Here is a 13,358-nt window from a genome sequence, read left to right as displayed (position 1 = left end):
TAACTTCATGGAAATTCACATTGAAAATATAGTCTGTACTCCTTTGAGTTAATACGAATTCCTAAATTGTCGATTTAAATTATTTCAAAATATATTTATGGATACCCCTATTATCAATATGGATGCTTCTAAAACGTTCAAAAACACCTTAAGCACGATCAGAATTCACAAAATGTGGTACTTACAGTCAATAATAATCACATTCTAGTATGTAATCCAATCAAGGCATTTATTCTAGACGAGTCAAAGATTTTTATTAATTTTTTTAAAGAATAGGCACTATCGGAACTTTGAATCACAGTCGATATATATTACTTGTGGCCCAGCTGTTTTGATACGCGCCAAACTGCAAAGCGTGTGTGAAATTTTGTGTCCGTAATAACTGTTTATGTTCATAGTGCATCGAGTTAAACCATGTTGAATTTAAATTGCGTAATTTGCGCCGAGCTATTCGCACAATCGGATGAGGTGTACGTCACCATGTGTGGCCATATGTTCCACCACAACTGCCTCAACCAATGGCTGGATCGGTAAAACCTGTCAGGACTTGTGCGCTGCAAATGCAACTAATGAGGTTTCTCTTGCAGGTCGAAGACATGCCCCCAGTGCCGCAACAAATGCACCACCCGCCACATTTGGCGCGTCTACTTCAACCTGGCTAACCTGGACGTTAGTCGGATCGATGTTGGGTCCCTGCAGGAGCAGCTGGACAACGCAAATTTGGCCGTGAAAATGAAAGAGAAGGAGTACAACAAGGTGGAGCTGCAACTGAAGGAGCTGAAGGACACGCAAAAGAAGTGCCTGTGAGTAATATTTGGCCAGCGGAGAAGCAAGCCCACAACCCTGTAGTCTTGCCCTTGTTTTACAGCAAGACCATCTCTGGTCTGGAACAGAAGGTGCAGAAGAAGGAGTTCCTGATTAGCAGTTACGTGGAACAGATTAGCCTCCTTAAGAGCGAGTCCCAATTGCTGGATGGCCTGCGCAGGGAGAACAAGTCGCTTAAACTACAAATCCAATCAATGGAAGGTATTTCAGCCATTCTGGCGGCTGGTTCTGCGGATGCCGAGCTTCTGCTCAAGAATGAGGCCAACCCCCATGTCCTGGCCAGCTGGGTATCCACACTAAAGCGGGAGCTGCGGCAGTGCGAGAACAAGAAGACGGAGCTTCGAAACATAATTAAGCTGGTGCAGAATGATTTGCGAAAGGAAATCGACTTGAAGCGGTGAGCATGCATGCCCGATCACTATGCCAATGAGGGAGTTTTTTGATCTCTAATCTGGCTTCTCTGTTTTGCAGTATGATGGAAGAGCGGATTTCGCATCTGGAGAGCGATCTATATCAGAACCAGGAGAAGGTAGGCAAGCTCTCATCTAGTTGCCTTTCATTCACCCGAATATCTTTCAGCTTCTTGCTTTGGAACGCGAGCCGATCTGTGTGGATTCGCCCAACAGCTCGACCGGTCTGAACAGTAACATCATGGCACTGAAGCGGGACGAAAAGCGTGTCACCATTTCGCCCACAATTGTAAGTACTTGGATACACAGACGTGAAAGATTACAACCACGCATCGTATGCAATTGCAGAAGGAAAACATCAAGCGCATTGAAGAGTCCAATTCGCCATACCTCAACATCAAGTCCAGCAGCGTGGGCCTGAGCCACCTTCTGAACACCAAGGGTAGCATTGGACTCAGCAAAGCGAATATATCTCCTATAATGGGTGCCTCCGGTGTGAGTATGGCCAGCGGCACCGTACGCAAAACAACCAGTGATCTTAGTTCAAAGGTAAATAACGAGCGGATGGCCCAACAAATCGAAAATAGTTATAATCATAATCGTTCCTTGCAGTATTCGATATTCAAGAAGCCGCGCCTGCTGTTGGGCTCTAGCAGTTCTGGGGTGGCGGCTACCATGAGCTCAAACTTTGTCTATAACGGAATGGGCGGTTCCGAGAAGATAGATCCCTTCGCGCAGCGCGCCGAGGAGGACAGTCAGGCACCACCTTTGGCCAGGAATGTCAACCAGCGCCTGAAGGCCGGCACTCTGCGGAATTTCAAGCTCGGAAAATAGGCTTCGCGGATGGTGTGATTATTAGAGAAATTAATTAACCAAGACTGCCTCAGTTGTGGATAGATTGCGATAGCCATTGGGGATGATATTTTAGGTTAGCAAATGCACGATTTATCAGTAGTAAGAGTGAGTTGTAGCAGTAGCTCGTGCTAGCAAGCAGAATAATCAAGTTATACCTAGGTTATAAAAATACAAAATACGAAAGCAATTGTCGCTGTTATTACTGAGTGCATGTGCTAGGCGGCAATCTTCTTCTCTGCGGTGCCAGTCCACTCTTCGCGCAGGTGGACAGTGCAGCCTAGATCCCGCAGAGCAGCCTTAATGTCCTGGGCCACGCTGGGATGCTCCGTCATTGCAGCGTTGAGCAGATCCTCGACCCCAAACGAGATCCAAGTCTCGCATTGGTTGCGCGAACGCGACACCATGTTCCGTATGGCCCAGGCCCCGTTTCGCTGGACAATCTTGTGGCTGGGATGAGCACGCATTGCCTCCACAAGTACCTCGGCGATGCCCGTATCGAAGAAGGCCGTACTGTGATCCTTGACGCGCAACGTCAGCGTGGTAATACAGGCCAAGGCAGCGGCTACAATGTTCTCGTCCGACTGGTGTTCCTCTAGGAGCTGTTTAATGATGGGCGCCACCCCCTGGTCCACAATGTGAGCCTTGACTGCGTCGTGTCCGGCGAGGGCGCGCAACAGCTTCAACGCTTCACGATTTAAACGCACCTCTTCCAGGTTGTTTCTCATGATCTCAAAGATTGTCTTCAGGCCGCCCACCTCGTCGATAGCTGTGCACAGTTCCTGGCGCACTGCCAGCGTGCCAATGGTGAGCAGTAGGTCGCCCAACACTTCCACTTCCTGGTATGCCGGCAGCAGCTCCACAAGTGGCAGCAGAACCTCGTTCGCTATTTGCCTGGCGTGTTCGTGGGCCGAGCCGAACTCCACGCGTATGTCATCGTCCAGCACAAGGAAGCGGAACACGGCAGTCAGCTCGCTCACCAGGCGTGCATTGTCCTTGACCAGTAGCGGTTTCAGTAGCTTCAGAGCAGGTGTGTTCATTATGTTCTGGCGGTTCACTTCGTGCATGATGCACGCTTTCTGCAACCACTGCAGCGTCAGAAGGGTGATCTCCAGTCGATTGTCCTGCTTGAGTGCCAGCAGCTTCAGGACCACAGCCATCGCCTCCGCATCGAACAAGTCCGGCTGCTTGTTTGTCAAACTGTTGACGGCCCGCAGGCATTTTTTCAGTACGGCATCATGTTGGTCTCCCTCTCCCTCCGTCTCCGCCACGGCCAGAGTCTGTTCCAGCAAAGTGATCAATGCATCGTGAGCTCCATTCTTTCCAGCAAGCACCCGGTGCGCCAGTGACTTCTGGCACTCCGCGTCCAAGGTGGCCAGCTGATCCAGCAGCTGGGACGTGTCCGCCTCCTTCTGGCCGATGTGCGTTTTGATATTGTCCACCATCTCGTTGATTACGGGCTTGCCGGACTGCGGGTTGATGGCCAAATCTTTGATAATGTTGGCCAGATTTATACCCTGGAAGCACTCAATTCGGGTTACGAAAATTCTCTATTTATATTCCCCCCATTCTTCGCACCTGTGCCTCGAACTGTTTGATTGTCTCCTCCTTTGCCTCGGCCGGGCTCATGGAGAACTCCAGCACATTCTCTTGGACCACATCGTCGAAAGTGTCTTGGGAAATTACCTTGGCCATGACAAAGGAATTTTGTTTGGTTGATTTTGGCTAAGTCAACAACGAACAGCTGCAAAAGCAGTAATTTAGATGTGTCAAACTAAAAAGGGCACTATCGATAGTAACGATATTTTGCTGCTAGCATCTACTATCGATTAATTTGAGACTATCATAATAGTATCGAGCTACAGTCGTTGCGCTTTTGATATGTTTGGATTGGCTGCTATAAAATACGAAGACAAATTTGTAAACAATTCACAGTTGGCATCTTATTTTTACAATGGACAAGATCCTTAAAGGTTTCAATGGTTTTTTAATAATTATTTGAGCCCGATACTATTGCGATAGTATCGATTGTTTTTTTCAAAACATTCAAAGTTTATATTCCTCGATTTTGAAATTCCGTTTAATATTACTAGCTAGTTGGCCCTCTCAGCCCTAAACAAAAAATTGTAACCAATAGATACATACACTTTCTACAAGATTGGCAAGTTTTCAGAAGTCCTTTTTATTGCATTGCTTACATAAAAAGGTTCAAACCAAAAACGGCCAAAGCATAAAACATAAATGTTGACTAAATGTGACGTCATGGTTGCTGGTCAACCAAGTTTCTTCTATGCGTATGGCTTTTGTATACCTTATTTCATTTAATTGTTGTTAAATTTGTTGTTCCAAGCTCCATTGAAACATTAATAATGATTTTATCCTAGATTGACATATGTTTTGTGTTTTATAAGTACTTTATCCCGGTTCTGATACCTATTATTGGTACCCGTGGGCTGCAAAATTTCGTTAATATCTTTCAAACAGAGACTGACTAGTTTCTGCATTAATTGGAGCCTGAAATTACAAACAATATGTCTATTCTATAATCTAATCCATAATATAACCATAAAATAACTATTCGAATTCGAAGTCGAAACGCGAAGTCAAAAATAAAAATCGTCAAACAGGAAGAAAAAGAAAAAAACTCGTCAAACAGGAAGAAGAAGAAAAAAAACTCGTTAAACAGGAAGAAGAAGAAAAACTACCAAAGTTGCACAACAATGCTGTGCAACATTCTCATGTTGCTGAAAGAGAGCAAATTTTGAAAACCCACCACGATTTGGGAGCGAAAAATGTTTGTGCGCTAAATGGAGTTTGGCGGTCATTTTGAAAAGTATGTTAATATATGGAAAAATAAATATTTCACTTGATTTGTTTTGTCGAGTGTGACTGGAACCTCAGAAACCTCAGAAAACGAGAAAAAAAAATAGCTTAACGTCTGCCAATGTGAACGGAACGCCTTTTCTGTTTCATTGCGTCTATTCCGATATCGATAGAAAACGCGTCCAGTTTGAAAAGGCTCTAAGCTGCAAGATTTCGTTGAGATAGCTCTCAACATAAATTCTAGTTGGAGGATCCATGATCGATAGTAAAATGTTAATGAGACTTTCTCATGGCATTCTACGAACCTAACCTCGTCCTGCTTGCACACCCTGCAGCTATTTTGTGGCAGCACCGATAGCACAGATTCTGATACGCCGATAAATGGTCTGTAAAAATGTTCGCTACTTGCCAATTAGAAAAGCAAAATATCCACATATTACACCTTTTTAAAAAATGCGGTATTATGCGCTTAATATGTTCAGCTCCCTAAGATAGTCCTTTGTCGGATTTGATTTTTAGATGTCAACAACTGTCGGTATTTGCTATATTCATTGGTCCAGATGTGGGAAACCCCAATTGCTTTGTTGGAAAGATATTTAGTTTATAAATTGCAGGTATGTATTTCATGTTTTTCATTCTCGTTATTCACGTTGCTGACTATATGGAGACGCATGGGCGTCAAAGCGTCAAAGAAGAAGAAATGTGGAACAGACTTAGGGATTCTAGGACATTGACACATACACACTGAGATTGAGAGCAGAGCAAAAGCAACAGAAAGGGAGAGCCGACAGCGACAGCGACACCGACATACGCGCACAGCTTTACACGGATACGTGTATGGATAAGATAACAGTAATTTGGCCTAGGTTAGACATATGTATGTATTAGTAAGCCAAGCGACTTATTTTCGCTTTGGAAGCTTGTAGTCAATTGGCGGGTGCAACTTGAGATGATCCAGGAATACCGGTTGCATGTCCGCTCGCCAGGAGATCTCCTCACGCAACCGTACAGGCCCATCCTTGCATGTCAGCCAGTAGGTGCTCATCAGCCCCTTGCCCTGGAATGGAATGAAGCCAGATTGAAACTCGAGAGTCTTCGGGGGGAGTAGGTGGAACCAACCTTCACATCGATGAGGCCGCGATGCTCTGTCTTAAACCCACCCACCCGTTGCAGCAAGTCGTGCATCTCCTCGGTGATATGTATTTTGTGGGCCTCGCCTGTTTATAAATTTTAAAGTTTATTTATTTATTAATATGTAATAAAATTGGGTAATGTATCGCCTCGCCTGTGCTCTCCATGCGCGAGGCCGTGTTCACCGTGTCCCCAAATAGGCAGTAGCGCGGCATCTTTGTGCCCACGATGCCAGCCACCACGGGTCCGGTGTGCACGCCGCACCGTATCTGAACAAACTCCTCGCCGGCCCTGGGGATGCGAAACACTGACGATGCGTCCAGCAAATCAAGCGCCATTGTTGCTATCTCGGTGATGTGCTTGTTCCCTGAAACGGTGGGTGGCGGTTGGGTTGTGGTTGCGGGATGTGTGGAGAATACAAAAAAAATTCCATGGCATAAATTATGGCGCATGGGAACAAATAAAAGTTAAATTAGCGAAAATCCTTGTCAGTATAGGGACTTGGGTCGATGCTTGTCAACGGCTGGCTGAGTGACAGCGACATTTGCATAAATTACCGTTCTTCACGGGCAGACCGGATGCCACCATGTAGGAGTCGCCGATGGTCTCCACTTTATAGACGTCGTAGCATTCGATGCGTTCGTCAAACACGCGATAGATCGAGTTGAGAAAGGTCACTACCTGCAAGCAATACGAAATCTTTAGATGGCCCTTTTAAGCTGCCCCCGTGCTCTGCAGTCACCTCCAGCGGGGTGCATTCCGCGGCGATTTCGGTGAAACCCACAATGTCACTGAAGTAAATGGTAACTGCCTCGTAGAGCTCCGCGGGAACCTGCCAAGTATTCAATTAGGTCTGCTTAAAGGGTGGGTGCCAACCTCTACTCACCTGTTGCGTCTGCTTCAGCTGCATGGCCACGCTGGGGGGCAGCATCTGGAAAAGCAGTGAGTCACTTTTGCGCTTCTCCCGCTTCAGCTCCTTTGCCTTCTGGGAGAGATTCAGGGCGTAGTGCTGCATGTGAAAATGAAAGTCAGTCAGGGGTCCTCTATGGGGGGCTAACATTCCCCTCACCTGTATTGTGGCAGCTGCATTCCGCACCAAAATGATGATTACGGGCGACACAAGCAGGACGACGACGAGAATGGCGATACCGATGGCCTCCTTTCGGTCAGCCTCCACCAGAGTCTTGTCCACATACTCCCTGAATAAGTAGAAAAACAAGCGAAGAAAACCAAAAGTCAACAAGTTGAGGACCACCCTGTTGCACCGCCCCCTTTCACAGAACTGATTCGAAAAGTGGTACTAAGAATTCTAGTTCGTTTGGAAGGGGAATCAAAATTTATGAGGTGCGTCAGAATGGGGGGAAATAGCTAATCTAATCTGATCGATAACTGTTGATCGAACCACAGAATGATGGTGGTCAAAACGTAAACTGGCATGGGAAAGAAAAAAGGAAAGGAATCTTTTGGGGTTTATCGGAATAACTAACTTGATCTGACGTCGGAGAGCCTTCTGCAGTATTCTCAGATCGTCTGTGTAGTTATTCATCAGCTCGTAGTACTCGATGGCGCTGCGTTCGTTCGAGACATTCGGATTGTTCTTCAGCAGAGTGTTGCTCCTGCAGAATAGAGCTTGGGTCAGATGGGACGGTCAGGTGCGACCTGATACGACCTGATACGAACATTTGCTTGGCGCGATGGAACTTCTTGGTTCTGGTTATGTTGGTGTACATGTTCTTCAACATGGGCGCGTAGTTCAGGGTGGAGTTGATCAATTCGCGCGCCAAGAACTCGTAGCGCACGTAGGAGACAAAGTTCTCGGCTGTCAGCGAGCCACGTCCGTAGTAGCGTATGCCGAAAGAGGTCGCAATGTTCTGGCACTCGATGCTCTTCAGCAGGTTCTTGAATCCTACGAGATATCTGCAAGGGTGTGGGAACACTTACAGTTGGTATTAGGATAGCTGCCTTTGGAAGCGGACTCACCGCCACACGCCACTGTTGTCCGTCTCCTTTATCTGCTCGTTTAGGTGGTGCAGCAGTCCGCGGTTTATGGATGTGTACCAGTTCATGACCTCCGTGATGGAGCTCTCCTCGGGCTCGAAGCGCACACGGTCGCGGAACTCATTCAACCGGCTTTGGAAGTCATTTCGGTTCAGCATCATCTCTCGGTCGTCCTCATCCTCGTCTGGCGCCGTTGGCACGCTGATCTCGCTCCAGGTGGTCATGTTGTTCAGAGCGTGGTCCGTGATGGCGAAACGCTGAGTCAGATTGGCCCTGAACCAGAATGGACCCTCAGAACAGGAACGGGATGAGGTTTAGTTGGCTGAGCACTCACCGCTGCTTGCTGCCGTTGGTGAAGATGTAGAAGGCCACCTCGGAGCGCTCCAGCTGCAGTCGCGTGACCACCTTTCCAAGGTCCGTTGCAATGGTCACCTACGGGGGTAGAGGATCGATTCATCGATTGAACATCGCGCCCCAGCACAAGCACTTTGAATGGAAAATTCCACCTTTAAGCCCCCTGTTCTCCTCTTGATTTGTTTATCGTATCGTCTGTTTTGCATTATAACTACGTGACCCCATTCAAAGTCCCCCACCATCCACTCCCAGCCACTTGTCATAAGCCCAACCTACCCCTGTGCCCCAGCCCCTACTTGGTGGCCCATCACTTGCTCGTGCAACTGTTGCTGTGGAATATTCGCATTGCGTCCTTATCAATTCACTTTGGCCCCAGTCTCTGCCTGCCCGTCCTCACATACAGCATTTTTCCATTCTCTCTTTCACATTTTCCACGGAAGACGCATTTGCATTATAGATAGACGCCAGGGCGGGGTGTAAAGGACGAACGCTGAGGCCCGGGCTCGGCTCTGTGCACGAGGCACCGTGACCCATGAGGTGGCACTTACCTGAACAAACAAATATTTGCGGAGGATTCTATGCTTACTTCTGTCCCGCATGGTCAAGTGACCATTGACCACAGAGCAGAGCCCGGAGACCAGAGACCAACCCTCTCTAACATACATATAGTAAGTACTTGGCGGATGATTGAATTTCAGCAATAAATTTTAATTACGCCTTCGAGGGGACCCGACTCGGGCAGAACCTATGCTCAGAGCCGTCTGTGTGGCTGCTTTGATTCGGTTGGTTGGGACTCACCTGCGTCTCGATGTCAGCCACGGCGGCTCGGTACTCCAGAATCTCTTGCAGTGTCACCGAAGTTTGCACAATCAATGCCAATATTGGTATAAATGGTAGAATTATCATCTGGAAGAAGATTCGCATGTCAATGAGAGCGCAGTGTTGCATGCTATAAGAGCACGAGTACGAGTATATGGGCCCCAAGGAGCCAGGATCAGGGCAATTGAACATGTTTGAAAATATTAAAAGCTGTTCGTAGATTTTTTCGTGGGCACTTAAATTTTCTGGAGACAAGAACGAATACGAAACAGTAAATCGGGCTAGGCAAAGGATTTCCTTAGATCTTTACGCGGGGGCCCACTGTGCAGTCGATACTATATACATATATTTTCATTTGGCGTCAATGCTTGCTTGTCCAGGCCAGACCTAACCATCCGCAGTCTCATCGCTGACTGGGGCAAAGTAGGTAAGGAATCGTGATTAGTGTTTATCGTGGCAAGCTAATCGCGACACTTCATTAGAGGGTCTGGTCTGTGGCGCACAGTGGCACGTGACTCTGACCAGTCCGGCTAATTAAGATGCATGCGTATTCGCTAATTAATGCTGCTCCAGATATAAACATAAATACGAGTATGTATGTCCCTCTGCCATCTGCATCTGCATCAATGTACGTGTCTATGAAGGTGTCTCACCTGCATCAGCTGCAAGCGTCGCCCCGTTTTTATGGCCGGATTACGGGCTGCGGCGTTGCAGCACCTACCGGTGCCGCCATTCGATATATCCTCGGAACTAATCGAGCGTACGGAAATTTTATCGAGCTGCAGATTGTGGTGTGTGGGCACCATAAGGAGGTGGTGGGTGCCTCCGCCTGCCGAAGGGTCGTCAGCAGTTGTCGGATTAGTCGAGGGGCAGCTACTAATGTCGATCTTAACGCGGGTAATGGTGGTGGTGGACCTGCTGCTGCCGCTGGCGCCTGCTGCGCCCGGGTCCGGGTCCGGGCTTTCCTCGTCCGGCTGCATGGCGCTGTCCGCATTCAATTTGTGCGCTTTTCCATTTAGCATATTGCTGATTGTTCGGGCGAGCATGTGTGGCACGAGTATCTATCTACATATATGAGATGCAGACGTCCTCATAAACACAAATGATGATAGCTCGAGATGGAGCTGCTGCTGCTGCTGGAGCTGGAACTGCAAATGTAACTGTAAATGTTAGCCTTACATAATTGGTGCGTGTTCAATTTGTATCTGATAGTTTGACTGCGCGACACTTGTTGAGTTTCAATGGGGCCGTAATGAGGAGGGCGCGTATAATGATTGCAAAGAATGGCAGATAAACACATATGGGTAGCCGGACCACGCCTCCGCCTCCGCTGTCGCCCTTTCCCTTTGCCTTAGTCCACCCCACCCCCGACACATGAGTCCAAGCGTCAGGACAACAAATTTGATGGATGAGCCACCAGGCAAGGAAGCTCTCGCTGTGCGGGGGGGACTGGGGCTGGTGAAAAGGGGTTGGGACTTTGAGTTTAATTGAAAGCACATTTGATTGCTCCCCCAGGCTGGCGGCAATCGTCGCCCCTTTTCGCTCAGTGTAACGACAAAGTAAACAATTTATGCGATGGTCGCACTGTCCTCTGTCCTGTGTCCGTCTCTCCTATTGTTCCACTGTCCCGTGTGTCCCTCTGTGTGCCCTCTGTGTATATCGTATCTATGTGGACACACATCCTTCATCCTTCCCTCTTTGTTGTAGCCCTGACAGGTCTGTTTACTTTTCACACTTCTCAAGAGCACATTTATTGATTAAAGTTTTAATTGTCTTGACAAATTGCCATTAAGTCATGCTATCTATGTACTACACATGTGTATATGGCTACAGTCGGATAAGCAAGAACAATTCCCATTATATCGTAGGCTGCAGCTGCAGCTAAAGCAGTCACTCGTTCCAAACTCGGCCTGTTCTTCACACGAATCGCGACTGTCTCCCAGCGCATTTCCAATCAATCGCACAACACGCACATAAAAAGTTCCTTTAATGTTTATTGCACGGCCTCCACACAGCATTAAATTTCTCACAACACAATGACAAAAAATTCAATTATCTATTAGCGGAGAGAGCCCGGAATGTACCGTACGTCGCGAAATTTTACTGTCGGTATTTGCGAGTTACTTGGATTCCTCCTTCGGTTTCGCGATTGAACTCGAGCAGCGCCCAGAGCCAACTGAGCTTAAACCTGTTGAGTTTCGCCTGTTTATAGTAGATGTCCTTTTGGGCCAAAAGCGAGCCACACAACCACCCATCGCCCCCGATACAGCGCTGCGCGAATGTCCGACTTCGCTGTCGGACTTCGCGCACACTGGAGCTGAAAAAGCTTTTAGATTGGCCGAGGCTAAATATCTGTTCTGTTTCTGGTAAACTATTTGATACGCAGCAACGGGAATTCGTTATCCTCATTTTGGGTGTAATATTGTTCCAATTTGCAGACAAAATTCCATTGCAGTAGCTCTTATGTGTAGTCTCTGAGATTAAGACGGCAAGCGAACAGATGGACAGACAGACATGGCTACATAAACTTCGGTATTAATAAACCGCTGTAATCCAGCGTACCGGGTATTGCAATGCAATACGATTAACTGAATAAGTTAATCTTGATCCACTAACACACTCAACCATTAAAAAAATATTTAAAAAAAAAGTTAACAAAAGGTTAAATCGGAGAAAATAAGATTCTTTGTAAATTTGCCCTGCAGATCCAAACATTTCCCTACAAAAGAAATTACCAGGATATCTTTCCCCTGAACTTCGTTAAAGTTTTTCAAGTTTTATAATTTTCAGGTTTTCCTACATGGCAACTACATATACATCGATGTAACTCCTATCAACAGAGACACCTGACGGTCAAGAAAAGGCTCATCATTTCATTTGGCGCCCATATTAATTTCAAATTAAAAGAAACTCTATAATTAAGGTAAATTTAATCTAATTAAGGTAGATTGATGGTTTCGGTAATGACCGTCGACCCGTGTATGGTTGCTCCAGCGATTTTTTGACAGAGGCTTCAAGTTTGTGATAAGAAAATCTGGGGCTTCCTGTGGGGAACTGTGGGCTGTTGGCTTGAATGCCCGGATGTGCTGGCGGAATCTCTCAATGAAGCAATGCGTAAAAAACTCATTGGAAAGTCGAATAGTTGTTCCAAAGTGCATATCTACAGGTGACGCTTGTTCTATTTAGTTATTGCTACGCGTAATTTCGGATGGAATGTGCATTCATTCACGCATTGTGTTCATTCAATAGGTCGTCTAGCTCGCCGGCTTTTGGCGAATTGAAATTTTGTCACTTTCAGGTTACCTGCACGGATGAGCGGAATATTACTCATCTGGCTCGTACTCGAATGCAATACAAAGGAGCGAAGTGTAAGTACATCCTCGATGTACTCGTTGGTTATTTCGGTAATTTTCTATGTACCTGTCCTTGTCTCAGTTCCAATATTTGTGTCTGATTTCGATCATCTTGTGCCTCTTGTAATTGAGAGTCGCTCAATTGCGACATGCTCACACGCACATTTTCGTTATCTTGTTGGATTCGGTCGTCTGTTTTTTCTCCTCTACTATTTCGCATCTTCCTGGCATTGCTATAGTTAAAAACATACATACGAAATCGGTAGAGCTGTTTGGGTGGAGTTCAACCACAAACACCGTGACACGAGATTTTTATTTATATAGATATGTATATCTATAGAAGATATAGATTATAGTCTATATTCACCATTGCTAATTGTTTTACACGTGAAAAACCTTCTTCTTCCTCAGCTTTGATTTTTTTTTTATTATTTACTCTTGCAGCTAGCAAGAAAATTTTGCGCAACAAAGTGCAGCAAATGGTGCGCAACTAAGTAATACTGAATAATAATTATCTCCATTACTTTAATTACTTCTATATACTTGAACATCCGTTAACAAGAAAAATTAATTTTTCATATTATCATTTATTTTATTTATAGTGTGTTCATGCACATGAACAGGAGTCAACGCTCACAAAATACAGTCCACTGGAAGGAGGCCTACAAACCCGCAGTTATCTCAACTCTAGCGGATCGCGGGCAAGATGTTCATAACCATGAACAGGAACGACCCAGGCCACCCCATAAATAGTACAGTCCACTTGAAGGAGGCCACTTGACAAAAGAACATT

At 46.3% G+C, this 13,358-nt stretch overlaps 3 protein-coding genes across 3 annotated transcripts; 1 reads left to right on the top strand and 2 right to left on the bottom strand.

Moving 5' to 3' along the window:
- The first annotated feature begins 42 nt into the window (after positions 1-42).
- Positions 43-2,295, top strand: LOC111071408 (E3 ubiquitin-protein ligase TRAIP). Its single transcript, XM_022362736.2, has 8 exons — positions 43-207; positions 272-530; positions 588-803; positions 869-1,222; positions 1,297-1,354; positions 1,405-1,524; positions 1,584-1,784; positions 1,848-2,295. The coding sequence occupies exons 2-8, from the start codon at positions 415-417 to the stop codon at positions 2,067-2,069; spliced, it is 1,287 nt and encodes a 428-aa protein (XP_022218428.1). The 5' UTR covers positions 43-207; positions 272-414; the 3' UTR covers positions 2,070-2,295.
- Positions 2,158-3,871, bottom strand: LOC111071407 (armadillo repeat-containing protein 6 homolog). The gene is made up of 2 exons (XM_022362734.2): positions 3,666-3,871; positions 2,158-3,604 (listed from the first exon to the last, which is right to left on the bottom strand). The coding sequence occupies exons 1-2, from the start codon at positions 3,780-3,782 to the stop codon at positions 2,306-2,308; spliced, it is 1,416 nt and encodes a 471-aa protein (XP_022218426.2). The 5' UTR covers positions 3,783-3,871; the 3' UTR covers positions 2,158-2,305.
- Positions 3,872-5,525: 1,654 nt separating this feature from the next.
- On the bottom strand, positions 5,526-10,192 carry LOC111071341. The gene is made up of 13 exons (XM_022362626.2): positions 9,866-10,192; positions 9,192-9,299; positions 8,374-8,471; positions 8,022-8,312; positions 7,722-7,958; positions 7,529-7,657; positions 7,111-7,240; positions 6,928-7,050; positions 6,784-6,873; positions 6,599-6,722; positions 6,196-6,408; positions 6,030-6,127; positions 5,526-5,967 (listed from the first exon to the last, which is right to left on the bottom strand). Exons 1-13 carry the CDS (start codon positions 10,190-10,192, stop codon positions 5,812-5,814), a joined length of 2,124 nt encoding a protein of 707 aa, XP_022218318.1. The 3' UTR covers positions 5,526-5,811.
- Positions 10,193-13,358: the final 3,166 nt, after the last annotated feature.

This window comes from Drosophila obscura, unplaced genomic scaffold (genome assembly GCF_018151105.1).
Source record: "Drosophila obscura isolate BZ-5 IFL unplaced genomic scaffold, ASM1815110v1 contig_25, whole genome shotgun sequence".
NCBI lineage: Eukaryota > Metazoa > Arthropoda > Insecta > Diptera > Drosophilidae > Drosophila > Drosophila obscura.
Note: the sequence above shows the minus strand (reverse complement) of the source record. Positions and strands in the feature narration are given on the sequence as shown.